At 38.4% G+C, this 26904-nt stretch overlaps 2 protein-coding genes across 2 annotated transcripts; both read right to left on the bottom strand.

Annotated features, from left to right (window-relative positions):
- Nucleotides 1–2434: 2434 nt before the first annotated feature.
- Nucleotides 2435–5731, bottom strand: LOC148062856 (uncharacterized). Its single transcript, XM_087812731.1, has 4 exons — nt 5598–5731; nt 5449–5532; nt 4780–5385; nt 2435–3631 (listed from the first exon to the last, which is right to left on the bottom strand). The coding sequence occupies exons 1-4, from the start codon at nt 5701–5703 to the stop codon at nt 3252–3254; spliced, it is 1176 nt and encodes a 391-aa protein (XP_087668857.1). The 5' UTR covers nt 5704–5731; the 3' UTR covers nt 2435–3251.
- A 6424-nt stretch (nt 5732–12155) lies between these two features.
- On the bottom strand, nt 12156–24759 carry LOC148062855 (tripartite motif-containing protein 14). Its single transcript, XM_087778784.1, has 7 exons — nt 24514–24759; nt 16730–17484; nt 14952–15047; nt 14288–14536; nt 14206–14228; nt 13177–13325; nt 12156–13106 (listed from the first exon to the last, which is right to left on the bottom strand). Exons 1-7 carry the CDS (start codon nt 24740–24742, stop codon nt 12562–12564), a joined length of 2046 nt encoding a protein of 681 aa, XP_087634910.1. The 5' UTR covers nt 24743–24759; the 3' UTR covers nt 12156–12561.
- Nucleotides 24760–26904: the final 2145 nt, after the last annotated feature.

Here is a 26904-nt window from a genome sequence, read left to right as displayed (position 1 = left end):
AGAAGCAGAATGAGTGCACGAATGCTCCTACCCAGGTGCAAGACAAATAGACTCAGGGACTCATTCATCCCTCTGGCTATTAAGTTGTACTATTCTGAGTTTGGGGGCAGGAGTGGATTGAGAGTATGTGGATGTTCTGTTCTATGTTAGTCTTTGTATCCTTTGTCTTTGTTGTTTTTCTTTGATCTATGTTCTTTCTCTTTATCTTTAGACTTAGATTGTGTCATCTTGTTCTTTCTCTTTATGTTCTTGTTCTTATTTTATTTTGATTAATTTTTTATGAAAAATTGCTGTATTTTCTGTGGCTATTGGAAAAAAAGTTTTACCTTACCTTACCTTACTAGGGATAGACCGATTACCGGCGCCGATATTCGGCATTTTGAGGCATATTGGCATTGGCCATTTTGACAATCCGACGGCAGATAAGAGATCCATTTAAAACTGGATTATTTTGGCTCTGATGCCGCGCCTCTCTGACTCCAGTCACTGCTCTGTCGACAACTTTGCTTAGAAAACTGCACTTTTTGTTTTTGAATGACATGGCTTACACGAGGAGCATATGGCTAAAGTGGCGACTGATTTATTGACCTGTGCCTGATCATGTTTCACATGAAGAGCATGAGAAGAGAATTTAGTGATCGTGCCAAAATGAGTGTGACTAAAAAGCAGAAAACATCTGAGGCAGGAAGTGCCTCGAGGGCTCCTTCTATCCAACCCATGACTCTTGATAAAAGAGAAGAAGAGGCCCAAATCTGCCCGGAGCCAGTTCATACGAAATTCTGTGATTGACTAAATACTATTGACCTGAAGTTAATGTTGTCTTGTCCCGTAACACAGTGAAATGTTGTTGATTTGATCCGATATAAAGACCTGATATCTGAGGTAGTTTGGAACTACGTTGTCTCGCCGTAGATTGGCTTGAGGTCGGACGCGATATCATTTTGTGACGTTACTGTATACGTTTGGGATTTCTGGGACCCTCAGAAACAGTTATGGCTAGTTCAAAGTCCAAGGAAGATGGTAATGGGTGGTCATGTGTGTGCAAGAGACGCCGGTGTAATATATATTTGAACTCAGATCAAAGAGAAATGGATGATTTTTATGTTGACATTGAAGCTCAAATTTGATCAGGAGTTGGAAAAAAAAAGAATAAGGAGAAAGAAAAGAAGAAGTTTGTGTTGAAAAAAGATATATTTAAAGTGAAAGAAAATGTTGGAATATACTCTGGTCGTTGTCTCATGTTTAAGTTGCATAGTGAGTACTTATATTATGATTAAAAAAACAGCTTTCTTTCAGGATCAACTTAGGATCAACTTTAAAATTCTGGTTCTTACTTTCAGAGCTATTCATGGTCAGGCTCCTCCTTACATCACTGATCTGATCCAGCCTTACACCCCAGCTCGGGCTCTGAGGTCTGTGGATCAGAATCTACTTATGGTTCCACGCACACGGCTCAGGACCAGAGGAGAGAAATCTTTTCAGGCTGTTGCTCCTAAGCTTTGGAACAATCTTCCTCTCTCTTTGCGCTTGATGGATCTACTGACTCCTTTAAGAAACACCTTAAGACGTTTCTATTTGTTCAGGCTTTTCCTTGAATTTCTCGAACTCATGTGTTGTTCTCAGTATTATCTTGATCTTTAAAGTATGTACTTTTTTGAGTATTGTTTTGATTCTCTGAGCGCTTTGTGACCCTGATCTCGAAAAGCGCTATATAAATAAATATTACTTACTTACTTACTTACTTTCTTGGTTAATGGAGTCTTAATCAAGTTTCGGTTGAAGTAGTCTATATTCATGGCGTTCCATAATATGGTGTTGCATATGTGCCAAAAATCGTCGTCTGTCATTGTGTCGACCTGTGTGTCATCTGACAATGTGTTGCATCATCTCTCATCATAGGACGACACATTAAGACGACATGTTAGGATGTCATAACAGGTGGTCAATTGACATAGTCAGACGACGCAACAGATCGACAGATGATGCAACACATTGTTAGACAACACGCAGGACAGCACAACAGACGGCGATTTTTGGCACGTATGGAATGCCATTTTGAGTACCTTAATATTTTTGTACTAAAATAACCTAAAACTAGTTGAATGTCTCATATACCTTAACTTGAGGAGTTTGGTTGGATTTTTATTTTCACTGTCAAAGTTCTTGTGCATGGTGTGAACATGCTACATATCACGCTGGTTGTGGTTGGGGGGGGGGGGGGCGTCATAACGCATATCATATTTCATTATCCACAATCTGATTCATTACCTCATCGGTATCATCCTTTCATTCAGACAGTGGAAGTTGAAACAAAAAAAATCATCAAACTGCTGCAAACCGGGACATGGCAACTTTTGCGATGTTGTCAGGTTTTTCTCCCAGACAATCATACCAAGAACAGAGACAATTGTTAGAATAACAAACAGAGTCAGAATCCAGATTTACCACCAGCAAGGAGCGGAGGCGCTTCTCACGGCTCGTCACAAACCACTGATGTTCCTCTCTCCTTGCTGGCTTTTTATTCCATAGCTCAGAGGATGACACACTTGAATATATACAGTTTGTTCATTTGTTGCTGGATGCAGCCAGCAAAGACCAGTTTTCTGTTTGAGTCAGTGAGCCTGCCTGGCATAACAGCCTGCACGGGCAGACCAACTCGCTTATCTTGGTGAGGTCACTGTATCTTGATGCACAAACTGTCAGCCGCAGCAACAATGACTACATGTTTATTGTGACTATAAAAGCAACATAAATTAACATTTTAACAGATGTTTAGCGAGTGCTCATGGGAAATGTGGTCTCCAGTCGAGCTAAACTCTACCTCTTTTAGTCCACCGTCCGTGCTTGACTAAAAATCGCATAGGTAACGGTACTAACCAACCTAACCGACCTCACACCAAACACTGTAAATGTTTAGCAGAAAACTGAGCAAATATTGACATAAATAGAATTCTTACCTTAGTTCAACACACTTCAATCGATGCGTGATGAATAATGATCCACATATTTTCAAAGAGACAAGAAAGAAGACGTTTTTTTAATGATAACAGAAACGAATCAAAGGAGTTTATTATCCTCACCATTACAGTTTTAATCAACATTATCGGGTCATTAGATCATTGCAGCATTTATAATGGGAAAATGGAAATTGAATCAAGTAAAAGTACATAAAGGAAGCACAAGTCAACACCGTAGTAGAAACATACATGTTTACGGCAGAAATACAGATAAGAAGTAACCAAACGAGGCTCTTACATCTCGCATATGTACGACAAACTCTTCCCACATGGGATGTCGTTCCATTGCCCTGACCCACGCAACAGTTCCGCACAGTCCTCGCCGTCGTCGCTGTTGTTGGGCTCCCCGCTCGCCCAGTGGGTCCCTCCGTCCAGAGGTCGGCCGTCCACCCACGTCCACTTGGCCTCCTTGTCTCTGTCCGACAAACCGATCCAGATCTGCGAGTAGAACTTTGACACAAAGTAGTTTTCCTCCTTGGAGTTGATCACCACCAGGTGCCCGTTCAGATCCTCGCACGCTTTTTTACTATTCACCCAACGTTTGACGTTGTTCGGCGGCGAAGTGTAGTAGCAGCTGCTTTGGAATTGGAACCAATTATCGGGACAAACTCTGACTAAAGGAAGAAAAATGATGTTAGACGCGTAAATGATTACAGTTTTTTTTTTCTGAAAAATGTCAATCATCCTTTACGTCTTTACTTCTACCTTTAGTACTAGCAGGTGGCGCTGCCATTCAAACATTTTGAAAACAGTACTTGAGAGGGTGAAACAGCCAATATGTTATTGTCGCACTATTGGCTCCATTAAAAAAAAATTCTCAAGTAGCTTATTACTGGTTTGACAAATTAAGAAGATAAATTTACATTAAATATGGATTTAAAGGTCGACCGTGACAACAACAGCCCTACTTTAAAATATCAAGATCACACACGAATGATGAAGAATCTCAAATCAAGAACTTTTTTACTTGTTCTTATGTCACACAACTCTGACTGAACATAGCGTAACTTCCTCAAGCAAAAAAAAATTATGTAGAGAACTAGACAGTGGTTTGACAAAAAAAGTATTTTCTTCTCTTTTGTGATTCCACTACTACGGAGCCCCTAAAAGGACATTGAAGAAAACATATATATGGCTTGATGTCGCAATACTTTTGCGAGATTATGCAATATATTTTCTTTCTTCCATGTCCTCTTAGGGGCACAAAACTGTATCATAAAATATATTTTATTTTAATTTATAAAGTCGTTTTTCTTTCCCTCTAGATCATATTTTAAGTAAACTGCAAGCGAAAGCGCTATATAAATAAATATTACTTACTTACTTACTTACTTACTTACTTTTGTGAATATTGTAATTCTTGTATATTTCTGTATTAACAAGTCTTTGAAATTTTCAATAATATTTCTATTGATTTCTTATTTAAGTATTTTATTACATTTTTTTTGTGTGCTCTTGCTTATTGTATTTGTTTACCCTGATGCTGCTATAAACTAATCTAATAAAAATAAACATATCAAACAATCTCTGGAAAATATTTTAACACAAATCCAAAAGTAATTTTATAAAGTCCAAAAAGTAGATCAAAGTTCATGTTGTTGACCTTTAAAGATGCCAGTGTTTGAGACGAGATAAGCAACAGAGATTATTCAACAATTACAAATAGGTAACAGTGAAACTGATGTTAAAGGAAAACAACAGTTGAATTGAGAATAGTTTAAGTGTGTTACTGAAACATTTTTGAAGGTTCAAGACGTCTTACTTGGATAAACGTTCATCGTCAAGTTGTCCTCCCTCTTCATTCTCTCTATCTCTTCACTCATGTTGTGGTTTCTCTCCATCATCTCGATCCTCTCGGCCGTGAGAGCTTCTCTGTCCTGTTTCAGTTGATCCCGCTCGGCCTCGCAGACAACCTTCTCCCCCCTGAGGGCGTCACGCTCTGGTTTGAGAACATCTCGCTCGGCTCTGAGGGCATCGCGCTCCGGCTTGAGAACGTCTCGTTCGGCCACCAGCGCGTCCCTCAGATTCCTGAGGGCGTCGCGCTCCGGCTTGAGGGCATCTCGCTCGGCTCTGAGGGCGTCGCGCTCTGGCTTGAGGGCATCTCGCTCGGCTCTGAGGGCGTCGCGCTCCGGCTTGAGAACGTCTTGCTCGGCTCTGAGGGCGTCACGCTCCGGCTTGAGGGCGTCTCGCTCGGTTCTCAGGCAGTCTCGTTCAGCGCCGACGACGTCTCGCTCAGCTCTCAGGGCGTCCTTCTCTTTATCCAGTGTGTGGACCTTGCTCTGGAGCTGGATCCACTGCAAGGTCAGGTTCTCAGACTTGGTGTTGTCACCTGCTGCTGCCTGGGTGTGAGCGCTGCTCGTTCTTGAGCCTGGAGACGATGAGGAACTCAGGTTGAATTGAACTGGAAAACAAACTCACCAGCGATTCTCACTTTGGGCCATCAGGATCAGGATCACCACGAGAAGAAAGAGAATCAGGAGCACCGAACAAACGGCAGCAGGTCTCTCACACCGCTCTGATAAACATGAATCAATTTAAGAAAATAAAAAGAATTACGCCTTTAAAAAAATGAAGACCTACCTGAAATGGTGCGCCTCTTCTGATTCTTCCAGTGACCATCGCTGTCAATCAAGTCCAAGCCACTGTATCCCATCTCGCCTGCTTTGCTGTTGAAGCTCACGGACATGTTGAGACTAACTTTGTCTTCCTCAAACCTGACGCAACACTTTAACAACAAGCTCACGCTTTCAAATCCTTATTTGTGTGTGTGTGTGTGTGTGTGTTTGTGTGTGTGTGTGTGGCAACGCTCAACTCCAGGGGTTGGGCTTTTCTCTCGAGTCGAAATCAGTTTTTCTCTCATAGATGGATAAGATGAAAATAATATATATAATAATATATATAAAGTATTCATAATAATTCATTATGAGGAAGATACGACACAAATAAATGTAAAGATTCACAAGTTCCTGCATGTATGTGGGGAAGAAGGGAGTGGCTGCACGAACTAACTTGTTGACTTCACAGTACAACGATCAAAACACATCCGTTCCATCGCTCCAACACGACATGACGTCCGCCCCAGGTCTTATACTTCGCTTTGTGGAGAAAGATGGACAATCAAGAGTGTGTCAGGGGTCCTTTATTCGCCACTCCATGTCAAACAAAATACAAGCTTTACGATCGCGATCGGACACGCTTTGTCCTGGCGACTGTACAGGTCAATAGCCCGGGGAGAAAAAATCCCCGATCTGTAGAAACATCGCTATATTTAAGGTAAATTTCCGGTCCGGGAGGTCGTCCCTTTCCGGCCAAATGGTTCTTTCAAGTTTCCTGTCTCCCGATCCCCCATTGAGAGACATCCTAATTTGTTTTCTTGTAATCTAATCATTCAAATTTTCTCGGATGGGGGTTTCCGTCTTTTAGCCCCCCTTTCCCGGGTGTGACTTGCTTTGTTCTTTGATCTACGATTTAAGGTGTGATTTGCAGATAAACAGATGTTTTAAATTGCCAGTGTCGTATCTCTAATTCTGATCCGAGCTTGCCTCGAACCAGTGTGAATAAGTCTGGAGTGGAATGTTGATAGTGAATGTGTATTCAAACGTTTAAGCTCTTAAATGAAACGAGTATTTTATATTTTGATGATCTTTGATGATGTCAGAAACATCTGTCCCACACATCTCTCTTGCCCCAGCACACGGGCTTCAGGCGAAAGAGTTGGGGCCCATGGTGAAGGAATGTTGGAATGCAATGGACTGGCAACCAGGTCAAATTCCAAATATGTTGTTTTCTCCGTCACTAAACGTTTTTTGTATTCAGGCAGAAATAATTGACACCAACACCCTTGAACATGTAATGTTAACTCGTTTCAATGGGCGGGAACTCTCTGATCACGAGGATGTGGAACTTATGCTTGAAAAGTTTCTACCATCTTTGTGGTCTCAGGGACCTGCTGATGTGGGACATTGCGTGGGATATATCCCAGTAAGATTTGAAGTAGTTCCAAATACTTTTGTTAACGTTTGGCAATATCCTTTTGGGCAGGAGGCGGTTGACCAACACGTCCTCACACCCAAGGCGTCATACCGTCCGACGCCGTGCAATGTCCCCCTGGCGTCACTAGGGTAACGTTACAGGGTGGACAAAAACGTCGGTTTTCGCCTACCCGGGTCACCCAGTAATATCGTCGGATTCAAACGACCCGGGTTACATTTGACGCGTCGCCCACCTCTTCGTTGCCATGGTAACGTGACGTGACGTGTCGCTGTTTTCCTTTGGCTACCGTAATTCTAGAACTATGAAGCACACTTGAAATGTTTAATGTCAACACTACGATTCTAACGCCGATTGTGCTTAACGACCTCAAACCACTTTAAGGAGGTACACAGTGAACATAAATCGGTAAAAATGCTTAATTTTAATTTTTTGAAGCTTGGATTGTTCACGCATCGCGGAAGTCAAGAGGCTCTCGCGGATTAATACATGCTTAAAAGGTCCTTTAAAAGTGACAATATTGTATATTTTTAGGTGTCTCAACTCCATAATGTTGACATTGTTTTATGAATGAGTAAAATAAAGTCTGGATGTGCAATTTCGCTTGATCCTCTCTATAATCCGGTGCGCTTTTCTATGAAAATAGAACCTTTCATTGAGATTGCGTTTATGGACATATGTTTTCTTTTTATTTAGCTTTAGTTTATTGAGCGTCTACGTGACGTTTGTCAACAGTAATCGCGATCCTGCAGAGGTGACGTCACACACGCTAATAAACTGATCGTGCAGGAATGTAGAGCCGTCACACCACAGGAATAAAATTAGATATTGTGCTTGTTTGTTTAAAAGCGCCATGGAATACAATTGTTGTTGTTTTCTTTAAATGAAAGAATATATATAAAATAATAATGAAAAGTATTTTAAATTCCAGCATAAAGAGGTAAACCAGATGGAAACACCATCAAACAATGGATGAAGGAAACATGGAGAGCTTATCTTTGAATGATCAAGTATGCTTGCTTGTATTTATTGATTTATTATATTTAAAAGGGAGCGCTATTATGTTTTTGTTTTGTTTTTGCATGGAAGTGACCTGCAAGAACTGCCCAGAACTCCAGACCTGCTTGACATGAAACCTTTCTCTCTGTGGTTCCTGCCAAATGATTTCAAATGTGAGGTAAGTGAGTAAGTAATATTTGTAACATAATGAACACAAACTTGTAAACCTACAGCACATCCCATCATGGAAATAATGTAAAATGCAATTCAATTTTCTTTTCTAGGTGAGTTGGAGTGCTGCATATCAGGTGCTGGACTAACCATCGGAGGTGGAAGGGGTCAACATGTCAAAAGCAGGTGAGGTGGTTACATCATAAACACTTTGGTCATCAAAATAGTCATGTTTGGTAATAATGATAAATACATTTCTGTGGCAGGACGCACTGACATGCTGAGGCTTATGGCCAAGGTTGTTGGAAACACTTAGTCGTGCCCGTCAAGGTGGAAGGTACCAACTGAAGAGTCTTTTTCAATAGAGTTTATACTTCAAATGATCAGAATCATACAACTTCATTAATACAATGTTTTCCAGGTTCTGTTGACTTTCGGACAAAGAGGATTCGACGTTGTTATGGCAGTAAGGAGACGACAGGAAGTGAAAGATTCTTGAGAAAGAGATGAACCACCTCTGGAAGTCCCTGTCAAGTCGTTGTGATTCCCTGAAAGAGTTGTCTCGCATGGCAGCGTCACAGCAAGGTAAGAGTTTATTTAGCAAGTGAAGAACAGAAGTACAGCTGCTCATTCTTATTGTCTTATTCTTTTAAGATGCACCATGGGCTTGACTGGTGAGGCTTTGAAGGATCTTCAGAGCATTTGAGGAGCAGGAGCAAGTCAGCATGAGGTCACTCGAACCATGACTCGGACCAGAACCTACTACACACAAGTCTTCAGTATCAGAATCAGAATCAGAATCCTTTATTTGTCCCGCGAGGGGAAATTCGGTTTAAACAGCAATATACAAAAAATAAAAAACACCCAGAAATAAAAATAAAATGAAAAAAATCTAAATAGAATAGAATAAAAATCTGCCCTATATTATATATATACACTAACATATTTACAAAAATAACAAGAAGAAAAGGTGCTGTTAAATATTATCTGGCTGTGTTCTTGTTGTGGAGTATGATGGCAGCAGGGAGGAAGGACCTGCGGTACCTCTCCCTCACACACCTGGGATGGAGCATCCTATCACTGATGGAGCTCCTCAATGCCCTCAGTGTGTGCTGGAGAGGGTGAGACAAGTTCTTTCTCATGGAGGCCAGCTTGCTCTGTATCCTCCCCCCAGACACTTCCTCCACAGGATCCAGGGGGCGCCCTAGGACGTAACCGGCCTTCTTAATAAGGCTGTCCAGTTTAGCCCTATAAGGATGAGACCATCAACGTCGTACAGATTTACTGATGGTTACTCCTGACATTTGTGACGATCTGTGTCAATTGTTTGATATGAAACCTGTAATAAAGCACAATTTGATATCATTTTGAATAACGTCCCATAGTATTCATCATCAGTGCAGGTAATGTGTTGTGAAAATGACTATTGGTGATTTAGAAGTTGTAACAAAGTCTCTGTTTACCCTAGTTTGAGATCGACATAGAGTTCAACATGAACAATATTCAAGCAAAGCAGACACACATATGTTAATGATCATGAATGAATGAATGCTTTATTTCGATCATGTTACATAAGAAAGTAAACTTAAGACAAACAAACAAAACCAACGACATTAGTCAAACAATAATTATAGTCAAAACAATAATATTTACCCAACATGTCCAAAGTAAGAAGGATGAAGCATAAGCTCGTCTATACCTAACCCTTCACTACTCAATTATTAACATAAACAAACAAAGTATATCAACAAAATACAAACATAAAAAAACAAACATTCAGCAAAACAAAGTGGAGATGTTTAAGATATAAATAGAGATAAACCACTGCTTTCTTGAAATCACCACACTTAATAACTTTCATAATTTCATAATTTTGTCATTCCATGTGTTATGGAAATTGATTTAATTCATCAGTTATCATCATTGTTTAAAATAGCAACTGAAGAGCTATTTGTAAATTACACTCAAACTATGAAGTAAAAGACAGCCCGTCTAAAAGCTTTGTGAGACCCACAGTACATGTTTGAACTTTAAAATATACATATTTATGTTATTTATAGGTGACTCAAGACTGCTGTTATACTACTCAGAAAACTACAAACACCAACATGATTCATTTGTTTGTAGTGGCCTGTGCTACATCAAAGGGTTAATTCTCTATCTTCAAGAAGCATTAAAGGCCCTTGCGGATATTTATATGACACATTCAGATGGTCACCTACTATCCTGTGAGACGTTTGGGTGTCAATGAGTCCAAAAATGAGGGAGAGGTTGTCATTCTTCTGTGAAGATGGTCTCTGGGTGTAACAGAATGACCAGACCTGATCCTTCAGAAATGGACTTGGGCAACTTTTTTTCTACTTGGACCTCAGAGCTGATATTTGGATATGTTGTTAAAGACTCCATTCTGAGTTGAGCTGTGGTGGTTTGATGTTGCTATGAACTTCCTGTGCCCCATGGTATCATGGGAAACTTGGAGAAATCTGGACTTTGAAGCTCTATAAATCGACCATTATTAATTTAAATGATCTGAAACTTTTAGAGGTTCTTCATGTTCCATTTGTACACATATGTTTTCAAGGGCGTTTTTCTAGGTGCTTCCTGAAGCTACTTCCGGTTTGGGAGGAGTTATCATTATGGTTTCACCAGCATATGATTTTAGAGGTGTCACACAGACCAGGTTTCATATGTCTGAGGGTCACAGAGGTCACATAAGAGCAAAAGAGCAACTGTCATGAAAAATTCAGTCGATCAAAACATCGGAAATTAAACAAACAAAAATAGCGGGAAGTTCACTCTGCTCTCTGGGACTTGAATCCTTCAAAATGAAGGTCAGGAATTTAACCTGAAACATTCGGATCACCTATTTAAAGACACTCAAGATTTTGACATTTCGTTTCATGACCTTTGACCCCAGCGGTTACCCAGCAGCCCCTTCTCTCTGAGACAAGAGGGATGAACGCTGAAGAGCTTTTATCATTAACATCTTATAGACTCAACAAAAATCATCATGAAGACTCTAAATTCCCAGGGAAGGTTCAACTCAAGCTCCAAGTAAAGGGGGCGTGAAGGGGGCAGAACACCCCCATGACAATTAAAACATGTCTGATGTTTATTTAAACTCAATTCAAACCATATGTAGTACACACTGAATACGAGAGACTTTCAGATCCACTTATGCATTTTCAGGAAGTGGAAATTCAAGAATTCAAAATAAATTAATTATTTTGAATTAATTATTTATTAAGTTGTTTAAATTAAGTTTAATTAAGTAATTTAACTGATTCCAGTGAATAAGATAATGATGATTTCAATCATTTCAACCCCTTTAAAAAAAATAACAAGGCCCATAATCCACTTCAGTTTTGTATGTTTTCCTTTTATTTTGGTTTATCACTTCCTGTCTTCTCCCCCTCTCTTCCCTGGGGCTTGGATATTGTATTTTGCGTATTTACGTTTTTTGAGAGGATTTTGACCTCTGTATCGTTTGTTGTATTCATATCCCTCGTTCTGGTTTTCAATTACCATTTATTGCGGTTTGTTCATTTTGTTGTTGTTATTCCACATCCAGACTCTAGATGGCAGCAGTCATTATGTCCTCCGCAGATAGAGGAAGAATACAATTCTTTGAGATCCTGGTGATGACTGAGGACGAGAGGATACATCGTCAAGAGTCATGTGGTCTGTAAAGTCTGCAACACCAGAGTCAAGTCCTGGACACATAAATCCTTGTTATTACAGTATCACTCCATGGACTAGAGACTCTTGTGAAAGTCCATCTTCCTGCATCACAAACCTCTGGAGCCTGAGACTTATGTCCACGAGTGTAAAAATCAGACATCAATTCCATCCTGGCATTAGTTGCCGGAGTCATAAATTAAAAGAGTCAGATCTCAGTGAGAGGTGACGTCAACGTCGGTAAAGAATGTGGGAGAATGAGGTGGGTGAGGAGGTGTAGTTCAAATGGAGGACGAGCAGTCGTGTTGATCCACATTTTACTCAGATTATAAAACAAAAACATGATTAAAGGAAATTTTCAGTCACATTGAAAATTATCTCAGAATTTGGTCTCATGTCCAAACCATTGTTGCAACAACGAAATGTTTGGAGATTTAAAGCAGCAAAAACGTCACATTAAAAACAAATTAAATGTTAAACATTTATACAAATCAATTATTCAGAAACGATAGTTAAAACATTTCAAAGGATTTTTTTTAGTTTAGGTTCATATAAAAAACCGTCTCCGACTGCATGGGTTCAAAATGAAAACAATAACCACAGAAAATGTGTCTAAATGTTGCTGCAGGACCTGAGAGGAGGTGTTCCTAGAGTTGGTCCTAGAGGTGGTCCTAGAGGTGGTCCTGGAGGTGGTCCTAGAGCTCGGCTATGATTGGAAGAGATCGCAGACGAGCAGCTGTGTTCTCGACAGGGACCAGGCGGGGAACAGAGGCTCATTGAACGTGTGCTTGAAGGAATGCATCAGAGCGACGCTGCCCCCTGGTGTCACATCATAGAACGACAGCGCCCCCTCTTCAAAGTCCAGGAGCACGCCGACCCGCTGGGGCGCGTCCCCCCGCACGGGCTCCGAAACCTTGTCGTGCAGAGCCTCCACCTTCCCGCGGTCGCAGGCCACGCACCAGGAGTGAGCGTTGAAGCCCAGGCGGGCCTGATCCTTCTGACCCTTCCTCTCCATGCGAGCGCTGCACACGCCCACCTTCCAGCGCCCCTCGTCCGCCGGCACCTGCACCTCCCAGTAGCAGCGTCCGCTCGCCACGGCCTGGCGCGCCAGCACCTGCGGGAAGGACGTGAAGCGGGCGCCGCTGTCGGCGAGCGCGGCCTGGCTCTCGCTGTAGGTCACGCGCTTGCCTCCGTCCGAGAGCCTCAGCCTCGGGTGAGCCGTGTCCGGGTCCAGACTCGGAACGGTGCCATCTTAAAAAAAAAGAAGTTTGGAATCAAGTTTCAAAGTTTCTTTGACGCGTGATCAGGACCAGAGACTCACAGATGAGTCGGTACAGATCCACTTCCTTGTTCAACTTGATCATGACCACGTTGTCCAGACGCTTCTCCGTCCACTTCTGCAGACCTTCTAGCCGAGGTCGGTACAGTTCCTCTGGAGGCTCAAAGTTCTCCATGCGAGTGTCAGAGGCTCTGGAAACACATGGTCACATGACAACATTTCACACAATCGTCTTTAAATATTTTTTATTTACACTTAAATATATTCTACTGTTGAATTAAACAAATATTGTTTAACATTTGTAACTTCCAGAAGCTTTTTGGGGTATTTTTTGTGTTTTATGTTCCAAATGTTTTTCGTACTAATATTTTCTACTAAATGAGGAAAAACTATTTGCAGGTAAAAGATGAAAGATTTGAAAGAAACAGTTAAAAAAAATAATCAGCATGGAAAACAGAAATATATTTGCATGGCAAATAAGATTTTGTTTTAAAATAAAATGTATATATCATCACGGATAACAAGAAAATTAAGTGGCACAGAAAACTGAAAAATGTAAAAGATAATTAACACGAAAAAATCTGAAACGATAAGCATGATAAAAAAATGGAAAAAATTAAATAATTATCACAATAGACTGCATGCAAGTTATTTGCCTGGCAAATAAGATTTGTTTTTAATATAATATAATTTTATATATTATCATGGATTATAGAAAAAAAAACAGAAAGATAATTAACACGTAAATATTTTAAAAGATTAGCACGATAAAAAGATACAATAATTAAAAAAAAAAAAAAGAAAAATAATTGCATGGAAAACAGAAAAACTTTAAGGAAAAACAGAAAAGTTATTAAAAAACTGAAGAAAAAAAATGATAAAAAAAAATGATAAAAAAAAACACCCAATATTGTCAAACAGAAATAATTGAAACCAAAAGAAATACCCAAAAAAGGAGTTTCTGTTCGTGAAAGCAATACTGACTTTATAAAATTGAATAAACAGGATTTGTCAATGAACAACATTCCTGTCAGTTTCTTGATGTATAATGAAGATGGAAAAGTCACTCACAGTTGGGCCACTTTGCTGTATTCCTGTGAAGAAGCAGAAACATTGATTGGATGTGGAACTAAAGTGAGGGATCAGAGCTCACCATGATGAAGGCCTGGTCGTGGAGCTGCTGCTCTCCTATGTTGTCGGCCAAGCCCTCCAGCGTCTGGAGACCCTTCTGGACGTCCTGCAGGGAAGTCTGGAGGTGGTTCAGTTTCTCCTGAAGACCCCCCAAGACTCGGCCCTCCTCCTTCGACACGCACCGGAGGAGCAGATCTTCTTCCTGATCCAGAGCCTCCCGGATGGCTCGGAACTGCTGCTTCACTCCGGCCCGGGAGGTGCTTAAGGCCACCTACGGATGAGGAACATGAATTAAAAAACAACAATCTCTGAAAATATACCGGACAAGATCAAAGGTGACACTGATTAACGAAGCTTTGTGAAAGAGTGTCATATTTCCAGAGCTCAGTAGGTGGCGCCCTCAGTTTAAAAAAAGGCTGTACATCAGAGAGTGAAATCTAGTGGATTTAAGGTTAGAGCTTCAAGAAGGTTCATGAAACTAGTGATGAGCTGCTGAAGCTCTTGGCCCCTAAAAAACACGGTTTCATAAAAAATAGTTGCTAAAAGATGAAGGTGATACTGCGAAAGAGTGCCATCTAGTGGAGGAGAACAATGTTTTATGATGCTTCATCAGGACCTCCGTCTTACCGCAGATATTTCATGATCAAAATCTATAAGATATCAAGTCGTGATTCAACTTTTCTTACCTTGAATATTTCTTTCTTTTCGGAAAACTCGGCGTTCAGGTCCATCACTAGCTTTTCAGACATCTGCAGTTGTTTGATCTCGTCCTTCAGAGTTCCCTGGAAAACCACAGACACATTTTAGAGATGAGGTCAAAGTAGCTTTATTCAAACTATTCACATAACACGTTCCTTCGAGGTGAAACTTTGCGAGGTTTGGAGGTATAACTGCACGAGGTTTGGAAGTATAACTGCACGAGGTTTGGAGGTATAACTGCACGAGGTTTGGAGGTAAAACTGCACGAGGTTTGGAGGTAAAACTGCACGAGGTTTGGAGGTAAAACTGCACGAGGTTTGGAGGTATAACTGCACGAGGTTTGGAGGTAAAACTGCACGACTTTTGGAGCTATAACTGCACGAGGTTTGGAGGTATAACTGCACGAGGTTTGGAGGTATAACTGCACGAGGTTTGGAGGTACAACTGCGCGAGGTTTGGAGGTACAACTGCGCGAGGTTTGGAGGTACAACTGCGCGAGGTTTGGAGGTATAACTGCAAAAGGTTTCTGGGTATAACTGCGCGAGTTTTCAAGGTATAACGCCGAAATGGTTTTGAGGTATAATTCTGCAAGGTTTGGAGGTATAATTCTGCAAGGTTTGGAGGTATAACTGCAAGAGGTTTGGAGGTATAATTGCACAAGGTTTTGAGGTATAACGCCGAAATGGTTTGGAGGTATAATTCTGCAAGGTTTGGAGGTATAACTGCGCGAGGTATGGAGGTACAACTGCGCGAGGTTTGGAGGTACAACTGCGCAAGGTTTGGAGGTACAACTGCGCGAGGTTTGGAGGTACAACTGCGCGAGGTTTGGAGGTACAACTGCGCGAGGTTTGGAGGTATAACTGCAAAAGGTTTCTAGGTATAACTGCGGGAGTTTTCAGGTATAACGCCGAAATGGTTTTGAGGTATAATTCTGCAAGGTTTGGAGGTATAACTGCACGAGGTTTGGAGGTATAACTGCACAAGGTTTCGAGGTATAACGCCGCAATGGTTTTGAGGTATAATTCTGCAAGGTTTGGAGGTATAACTGCACGAGGTTTGGAGGTATAACTGCAAAAGGTTTCGAGGTATAACGCCGCAATGGTTTTGAGGTATAATTCTGCAAGGTTTGGAGGTATAACTGCGCGAGGTTTGGAGGTACAACTGCGCGAGGTTTGGAGGTATAACTGCGCAAGGTTTGGAGGTATAACTGCAAAAGGTTTCTAGGTATAACTGCGCGAGGTTTCAAGGTATAACGCCGCAATGGTTTCGAGGTATAATTCTGCAAGGTTTGGAGGTATAACTGCCTGAGGTTTCGAGGTATAACTGCACGAGGTTTCGAGGTATAACTGCACAAGGTTTCGAGGTATAACTGCAGGAGATTTCAAAGTATAACCCTGCAAGGTTTAGGTGTATAACTCTGCAAGGTTTCGAGGTATAACTGCACAAGGTTTCGAGGTATAACTGCAGGAGATTTCAAAGTATAACCCTGCAAGGTTTAGGTGTATAACTCTGCAAGCTTTCGAGGTATAACTGCACAAGGTTTCGAGGTATAACTGCACAAGGTTTCGAGGTATAACTGCAGGAGGTTTCAAAGTATAACCCTGCAAGGTTTAGGTGTATAACTCTGCAAGGTTTCGAGGTATTACTCTTTTTCCAAAAGAATGATGTCTGCGTGGCTCCATGTAGTCGAACATAACCCAGTGCTCTCGATGGTCCAGAGAATACCGTCAGTGACTAAAGCAATGAGAAAGTGTGATCAACTCACCCTGAGCTCCCTCTCGGCGTCTCTGATGCTGATGCAGGCGTGGTCGCGGTGAGAACCAATCACGGTGCAGACGGTGCACACGCACGTGGAACACTGCCTGCAGTAGATGCGGTTCATTTCCTGGTGCTCCTGGCACCGCCACAGAGAGATGTCCTCCACGGGGGGCACCAGAGGGTGGCTCTGGAACACCGGAGACTCCCTGTGTGGACGCAGGTGCTCGGCGCACATGGAGGCGCCGCACACCAGACACGTCTTCACGGCGCGCTGGAAATGGATCTTGGGGCAGTAGTGGCACGGCACGGTGCTGTTGGCCGTTTGTTCCGGCGCTGGCAGTAGGATGATTTTACTGGGAGTCGCTACTTTGGGTTTGGGGGGAGTCGGTACTTCAGGAGGAGCGTCAAACTTTTTGGGTGCTTCACTGGCAGGTCCATCACAGAGATCTGCTTCATCACAGCTGTCAGGCTCGTCCGCCCTGACGACGACTTCTCTTCTCGGTTCCGGTTGGGTTTCGATAGTGGGCGTGTTTTCTGAGACGGTGTGATTCGTGACACGTTCAGACCGTTGATCCACTTCCCTCTCGGTCGCATCCGACGCCGTCACGTACAGGGACTCGTCTGCCGCACCGGTGTCACCGGACTTCCTCTTCCGGTCCGGCGCCTCGACGACAGGAGCGCTGCTCGCCTTCCTCTTCCCCAGAAGACGACCGGACAGAGACGGCCTTTCCAGTGTTGAGCTCTGATCGTTGGCGTATGAACCTGAGAGAAACACACAAAACAGCCGATGTCAACACTTTCAATCATGTGACAAACATTAGACACTGTATAGAACGTACAGAACTGAAGTCAGATTTATACTTAATCTTAATTATAACAAGTACACGTTAAATATTAATTATGCTGCCATCAATAAAAATAGAACATTAATAAACAGCTGATAATAAAAACAGCTAGGTTCTGTATTCGTATTTATTTATTAAATTAGATAGACATTGAAGGTGTCCTTCGGTAAATTAGGTTTCCAGTCCACGGCAGAGGAGCAGCTCAATGAGGATCCTGTTCCTGGACTTTTCTAGTGCCTTTAACACCATCCAGTCCACTCTGCTGCAGGACAAACTGACACAAATGCACGTGGACCCTGGTCTGATCTTGGACTATCTCAGTGATCGACCACAGTACGTCAGTAATCACGTCTGACACTGTGGTGTGCAGTGCAGGAGCACCTCACGGAACAGTACTGGCCCCTCTCCTCTTCACCATCTACATTTCAGACTTCTGCTACAACTCAGAGCTGAGTCTGGTCCAGAAGTTGAACTATATAATAGTTTACCTGAGGATGTAAATATATAATAGTTTACCTGAGGTAGTAACTATATAATAGTTTACCTGAGGAAGTAAATATATAATAGTTTGAGGAAGTAACTATATAATAGTTTACCTGAGGAAGTAAATATATAATAGTTTACCTGAGGAAGTAAATATATAATAGTTTACCTGAGGAAGTAACTATATAATAGTTTACCTGAGGAAGTAACTATATAATAGTTTACCTGAGGAAGTAAATATATAATAGTTTGAGGAAGTAACTATATAATAGTTTACCTGAGGAAGTAAATATATAATAGTTTACTTGAGGAAGTAACTATATAATAGTTTACCTGAGGAAGTAACTATATAATAGTTTACCTGAGGAAGTAAATATATAATAGTTTACCTGAGGAAGTAAATATACAATAGTTTACCTGAGGAAGTAACTATATAATAGTTTATCTGAGGAAGTAAATATACAATAGTTTACCTGAGGAAGTAACTATATAATAGTTTACCTGAGGAAGTAACTATATAATAGTTTACCTGAGGAAGTAAATATATAATAGTTTACCTGAGGAAGTAACTATATAATAGTTTACCTCAGGAAGTAAATATATAATAGTTTACCTGAGGAAGTAACTATATAATAGTTTACCTCAGGAAGTAAATATATAATAGTTTACCTGAGGAAGTAACTATATAATAGTTTACCTGAGGAAGTAAATATATAATAGTTTACCTGAGGAAGTAACTATATAATAGTTTACCTGAGGAAGTAAATATATAATAGTTTACCTGAGGAAGTAACTATATAATAGTTTACCTGAGGAAGTAACTATATAATAGTTTACCTGAGGAAGTAACTATATAATAGTTTACCTGAGGAAGTAACTATATAATAGTTTACCTCAGGAAGTAAATATATAATAGTTTACCTGAGGAAGTAACTATATAATAGTTTACCTCAGGAAGTAAATATATAATAGTTTACCTGAGGAAGTAACTATAAAATAGTTTACCTGAGGAAGTAAATATATAATAGTTTACCTGAGGAAGTAACTATATAATAGTTTACCCGAGGAAGTAACTATATAATAGTTTACCTGAGGAAGTAAATATATAATAGTTTGAGGAAGTAACTATATAATAGTTTACCTGAGGAAGTAAATATATAATAGTTTACCTGAGGAAGTAAATATATAATAGTTTACCTGAGGAAGTAACTATATAATAGTTTACCTGAGGAAGTAACTATATAATAGTTTACCTGAGGAAGTAAATATATAATAGTTTGAGGAAGTAACTATATAATAGTTTACCTGAGGAAGTAAATATATAATAGTTTACTTGAGGAAGTAACTATATAATAGTTTACCTGAGGAAGTAACTATATAATAGTTTACCTGAGGAAGTAAATATATAATAGTTTACCTGAGGAAGTAAATATACAATAGTTTACCTGAGGAAGTAACTATATAATAGTTTATCTGAGGAAGTAAATATACAATAGTTTACCTGAGGAAGTAACTATATAATAGTTTACCTGAGGAAGTAACTATATAATAGTTTACCTGAGGAAGTAAATATATAATAGTTTACCTGAGGAAGTAACTATATAATAGTTTACCTCAGGAAGTAAATATATAATAGTTTACCTGAGGAAGTAACTATATAATAGTTTACCTCAGGAAGTAAATATATAATAGTTTACCTGAGGAAGTAACTATATAATAGTTTACCTGAGGAAGTAAATATATAATAGTTTACCTGAGGAAGTAACTATATAATAGTTTACCTGAGGAAGTAAATATATAATAGTTTACCTGAGGAAGTAACTATATAATAGTTTACCTGAGGAAGTAACTATATAATAGTTTACCTGAGGAAGTAACTATATAATAGTTTACCTCAGGAAGTAAATATATAATAGTTTACCTGAGGAAGTAACTATAAAATAGTTTACCTGAGGAAGTAAATATATAATAGTTTACCTGAGGAAGTAACTATATAATAGTTTACCTGAGGAAGTAACTATATAATAGTTTACCTGAGGAAGTAACTATATAATAGTTTACCTGAGGAAGTAACTATATAATAGTTTACCTGAGGAAGTAACTATATAATAGTTTACCTGAGGAAGTAAATATATAATAGTTTACTTGAGGAAGTAACTATATAATAGTTTACCTGAGGAAGTAACTATATAATAGTTTACCTGAGGAAGTAAATATATAATAGTTTACCTGAGGAAGTAAATATACAATAGTTTACCTGAGGAAGTAACTATATAATAGTTTACCTGAGGAAGTAACTATATAATAGTTTACCTGAGGAAGTAACTATATAATAGTTTACCTGAGGAAGTAACTATATAATAGTTTACCTGAGGAAGTAACTATATAATAGTTTACCTGAGGAAGTAAATATATAATAGTTTACTTGAGGAAGTAACTATATAATAGTTTACCTGAGGAAGTAACTATATAATAGTTTACCTGAGGAAGTAACTATATAATAGTTTACCTGAGGAAGTAAATATATAATAGTTTACCTGAGGAAGTAAATATACAATAGTTTACCTGAGGAAGTAACTATATAATAGTTTACCTGAGGAAGTAACTATATAATAGTTTACCTGAGGAAGTAAATATATAATAGTTTACCTGAGGAAGTAACTATATAATAGTTTACCTGAGGAAGTAACTATATAATAGTTTACCTGAGGAAGTAACTATATAATAGTTTACCTGAGGAAGTAACTATATAATAGTTTACCTGAGGAAGTAACTATATAATAGTTTACCTGAGGAAGTAAATATATAATAGTTTACTTGAGGAAGTAACTATATAATAGTTTACCTGAGGAAGTAACTATATAATAGTTTACCTGAGGAAGTAACTATATAATAGTTTACCTGAGGAAGTAAATATATAATAGTTTACCTGAGGAAGTAAATATACAATAGTTTACCTGAGAAAGTAAATATATAATAGTTTATCTGAGGAAGTAAATATACAATAGTTTACCTGAGGAAGTAAATATATAATAGTTTACCTGAGGAAGTAACTATATAATAGTTTACCTGAGGAAGTAAATATATAATAGTTTACCTGAGGAAGTAACTATATAATAGTTTACCTGAGGAAGTAACTATATAATAGTTTACCTGAGGAAGTAAATATATAATAGTTTACCTGAGGAAGTAAATATATAATAGTTTACCTGAGGAAGTAACTATATAATAGTTTACCTGAGGAAGTAACTATATAATAGTTTACCTGAGGAAGTAAATATATAATAGTTTACCTGAGGAAGTAAATATACAATAGTTTACCTGAGGAAGTAACTATATAATAGTTTACCTGAGGAAGTAACTATATAATAGTTTACCTGAGGAAGTAAATATATAATAGTTTACCTGAGGAAGTAACTATATAATAGTTTACCTGAGGAAGTAACTATATAATAGTTTACCTGAGGAAGTAACTATATAATAGTTTACCTGAGGAAGTAACTATATAATAGTTTACCTGAGGAAGTAACTATATAATAGTTTACCTGAGGAAGTAAATATATAATAGTTTACTTGAGGAAGTAACTATATAATAGTTTACCTGAGGAAGTAACTATATAATAGTTTACCTGAGGAAGTAACTATATAATAGTTTACCTGAGGAAGTAAATATATAATAGTTTACCTGAGGAAGTAAATATACAATAGTTTACCTGAGAAAGTAAATATATAATAGTTTATCTGAGGAAGTAAATATACAATAGTTTACCTGAGGAAGTAAATATATAATAGTTTACCTGAGGAAGTAACTATATAATAGTTTACCTGAGGAAGTAAATATATAATAGTTTACCTGAGGAAGTAACTATATAATAGTTTACCTGAGGAAGTAACTATATAATAGTTTACCTGAGGAAGTAAATATATAATAGTTTACCTGAGGAAGTAAATATATAATAGTTTACCTGAGGAAGTAAATATATAATAGTTTACCTGAGGAAGTAAATATATAATAGTTTATCTGAGGAAGTAAATATACAATAGTTTACCTGAGGAAGTAAATATATAATAGTTTACCTGAGGAAGTAACTATATAATAGTTTACCTGAGGAAGTAAATATATAATAGTTTACCTGAGGAAGTAACTATATAATAGTTTACCTGAGGAAGTAACTATATAATAGTTTACCTGAGGAAGTAACTATATAATAGTTTACCTGAGGAAGTAAATATATAATAGTTTACCTGAGGAAGTAAATATACAATAGTTTACCTGAGAAAGTAAATATATAATAGTTTATCTGAGGAAGTAAATATACAATAGTTTACCTGAGGAAGTAAATATATAATAGTTTACCTGAGGAAGTAACTATATAATAGTTTACCTGAGGAAGTAAATATATAATAGTTTACCTGAGGAAGTAACTATATAATAGTTTACCTGAGGAAGTAACTATATAATAGTTTACCTGAGGAAGTAAATATATAATAGTTTACCTGAGGAAGTAACTATATAATAGTTTACCTGAGGAAGTAAATATATAATAGTTTACCTGAGGAAGTAACTATATAATAGTTTACCTGAGGAAGTAAATATATAATAGTTTAACTGAGGATATGATTACAAGTTTACCTGAGGAAGTAACTATATAATATTATACCTGAGGAGATAAATACAAGTTTACCTGAGGAGGTAACTATATAATAGTTTACCTGAGGAAGTAACTATATAATAGTTTACCTGAGGAAGTAACTATATAATAGTTTACCTGAGGAAGTAACTATATAATAGTTTACCTGAGGAAGTAAATATATAATAGTTTACCTGAGGAAGTAAATATACAATAGTTTACCTGAGAAAGTAAATATATAATAGTTTATCTGAGGAAGTAAATATACAATAGTTTACCTGAGGAAGTAAATATATAATAGTTTACCTGAGGAAGTAACTATATAATAGTTTACCTGAGGAAGTAAATATATAATAGTTTACCTGAGGAAGTAACTATATAATAGTTTACCTGAGGAAGTAACTATATAATAGTTTACCTGAGGAAGTAAATATATAATAGTTTACCTGAGGAAGTAAATATATAATAGTTTACCTGAGGAAGTAACTATATAATAGTTTACCTGAGGAAGTAAATATATAATAGTTTACCTGAGGAAGTAACTATATAATAGTTTACCTGAGGAAGTAACTATATAATAGTTTACCTGAGGAAGTAAATATATAATAGTTTACCTGAGGAAGTAAATATATAATAGTTTACCTGAGGAAGTAACTATATAATAGTTTACCTGAGGAAGTAAATATATAATAGTTTACCTGAGGAAGTAACTATATAATAGTTTACCTGAGGAAGTAAATATATAATAGTTTAACTGAGGATATGATTACAAGTTTACCTGAGGAAGTAACTATATAATATTATACCTGAGGAGATAAATACAAGTTTACCTGAGGAGGTAACTATATAATAGTTTACCTGAGGAAGTAACTATATAATAGTTTAACTGAGGAGATGAATACAAGTTTATTGCTTAAAGAAAGTCACGTGACTGATACCCGGACTATATCGTTCTGACGTCAACGCGCCAAACTGTTTAGAAGGAAGCGCATCTGTCAGCGCGATGCTTCTGCCAAACTGATCGCGGATCGTTTGCATAGAAACAGATTAAATCATGGAGCAACCCAACAATAAAAGAAAGCTTTCCACCGTGTGGGACCAATTTGATCTGGTCTCAGAAAATAAGGTGTTTGTTTTAATTTTTCAAAGTTTCCCCTTGGTCTGTTTTATTTCAAATTCATTTAAAAAGTGAGTATTAACTATTTTTTTTTTTTTCGGTAGGTTATGTTTCGAATCTGTTCAACAGAATTGTCGTATTTATGTATTTGAATAAATCCTGCTCCTCAGAGGCACTATCAGGCACGAAAATGTGCAACGTCCCACAAACGTCCAGGATGAACTCAGGTATAAAGCTCAGGTATAAAGCTCACTGTACAAACAGTCAAGATTGCTTCATTCATAATCAATTTAAATTACTTTTTTGTCTCATTTTAACCACCAAGCTTCCAGGAAGCAGGTGCCGGATGAGGCTCTGCTGAAATTCATCATGACTGAAGAAGAAGCTTCTTTTTTTTTTTAAATGTGTAAAACACAAAAATATCCTCATTCACAACACATTCACTTGCATGTTTACGTTATATAAATATTTATATTTTTATTAAGTGTATCAAAATGATGCAATGTGAAATACAATGACTCAAATTATATTATTGTATATGTGTCATCAAATCAGTCTCAGTTGAGCCTCTCAACTAGATTGCTTGTAATGATTCATAACGTCCAGCAGATGTCAGTATTCAGTGACACAGTATCGGCACAGTATCAATACAGTGTTGCTGTGTGTTGAAACGTTTCATGACGCCTCATCGACCCATCACTAAGTACAAGTGTACCTGAGGATGTGGAGGGTCTCGGCCTCCACTGGCTGCTGTCAAAAGGCGGTCTCTTGTACTCGGTCTTGCATCTCCACTCCGGACATCGAAACGGTCCTTCGGGGGAGATGCTCCACAAGTCTCCGATGCAGCGTCGACAGAAGCGGTGCTGACACTTCAACACCACCGGCTCGAGAGTTTGTTCGTTGCACAGCGGACACTTGGCCGGAGTGTCCAGAGAAGCGCCCATGTTTTTGTGGCGCCTGATCTGTGACGTCAGCTTCCGCGTCGAGAGCGAGGAGTGGGCGGGGCTTCCTCTTTGAATCCCGCTCCCGCCCTCGAGACTTTTTTTTAAAGTTACAGGCACGCGTTTATGACGGAGCTTGTTTTCGTTGTTACGTTTAATTATTTACGTTTTTTTTAAAGTTAAAAACCTTCAGACTTTACAGATGTTCGCATTGAACACACATCAGAATCAGAAAAAACGTTATTGACAGTATTGTAAACACAACAACATTTTTTTTTTATTGTAGTATTGAATGGAATTAAAGACATAAATATAAAATAAGATGATCACAATAAATCAAGGGACTTGTGTGTAAAAGTGGGAATATAGAAAATATTATTAGATTCAAATAAATATACAAATGAATACAATTAAAAATTAAAAAAGAAGAAACATCAAACGAGATTTTTGACGGTTTGTGTGATTTTCTAGTTTTCTAATGAAATCACTTGAAATTACATGATATTTTTAATGACATCATTATTCTAAAATACTTCTGACAAGCTTTGTGACAGTCATGAAAGGTAAAAGCATGTGTGACTCATTAGTCTTCTGCCCCCCCCCCCATAGGCTAGAGATGGTCAACCCCTCTGTCCTTTGGTTTTCTCTTCTCCTGAAAATTGACTTTGAAACTTCTTTTATTTGGCATTATTGAAAGATCTGAGGCTCATATAAAATGCTAACATATCATAACTTTCCCAGCTCTTTATAAGGATCAGAATGATAAGCATAACATGTTATGAAGACACAATATTGAGATGTATGTTCAAACAGACTCCTTATCAGAAAAAGGTTTCAAAGTTTCAAAGAAAAAAACGACAATGTTGTCGACAAAGCGTTAATTTTCTGGGAAGAGTGGTAACTGGTAAGACAAAGAGATGAGAGATCTTGTGAAAGTACAAGGTATGAGATATTGACTGCTAATCTTGACTGGACACCAGAAACTGAGGTTTTATTTACCATTTTAAAGAGGGATCCAGCAGCATGCGCTATTCTTACATACTCATTTAATTGATGCCAATATGTTAATGTTTACTGCAAATGAATATTGGCTCCAAATACCTTGACTATTGATAATCGGTATTGGTATCGGCCCTGAAAAAAACATATAGGTCTATCTCTAGTTAAAACTGTATACCGTATTTTCTGCACTATTAGGCGCACCGGATTATAATGACATGTTGAACGCACGTTTGAGCGCACAGCAGAGTGATTTTGAGTGTACAACAACCAAGACACACTCGCTCAAAACAGTAGCAGTAATATCACGCCATAGAAGTCTGCCATGATGTGACGTGCTTTGTAAATCCCACCCAGTGATGACGCAATTACGTAATTCCGCCCACGGAGTGTCGACTCAGTCGGCGCAGAGTCATGAAGGTGTTTGTAAACAAGTCACCCACCAGGTTATGTTCATATACAGGTATAAGGTGCTCAGGATTATAAGGCGCACTGTCGTTTTTTGAGAAATTAAAAGGCTTTTAAGAGCGCTTTGAAAAGCGCTTTGAAGTGCGCCTTAAAGTGCGGAAAATACAGCTCTATACACAGTCAACACACATAAGACAAACACAGGTGTCTCATAAAATCAGGTAAAAGCACAAATAAAAGTGTCATCAGATGTTTCTTGAAGGAGTCAGTAGATCATCAAACACAGAGATCGTTCCAAAGCTTTGGAGCAACAGTCTGGAAGGATTCTCTTTTCTGTTCCAGAAGCGTGTTCAGGAACCATCAGGAGATTCTGATCCACAGACCTCAGAGCCCGTACTGGGGTGTAAGGCCGTGTAACTGTGGTTGTAATATTTTTTGTATAAATCCTTTGTTTTGTTTTTCTTATGTAAAATCATTTATTAATGTTGAATGTGTACAATTAAAGTTTATCTTAGTTTCTGTTTCTCGAGGTCTCGTGGGTTCTCGCGTAATAAGACAGACATCGCTAGAAGAAGACAACTTACTGCAGCCAAAAGAGCACAAGTAAAAGGTTTATAAGAGCTTAAGTAAATTGAAGAAGAAGAAGAAGAAAGCAACTTGAGAAAGTAAATAACCCCTCGAGTCGCATGCAGCCAAATCGCATAGGGCTGTTTTAAGTCAATGAACACAACATGTACACACTATTTTACCAGAACACA

Source organism: Callionymus lyra, chromosome 17 (assembly GCF_982586985.1).
Source record: "Callionymus lyra chromosome 17, fCalLyr1.hap1.1, whole genome shotgun sequence".
Lineage (NCBI taxonomy): Eukaryota > Metazoa > Chordata > Actinopteri > Syngnathiformes > Callionymidae > Callionymus > Callionymus lyra.
This window is presented reverse-complemented; position numbering and strand designations above follow the sequence as displayed.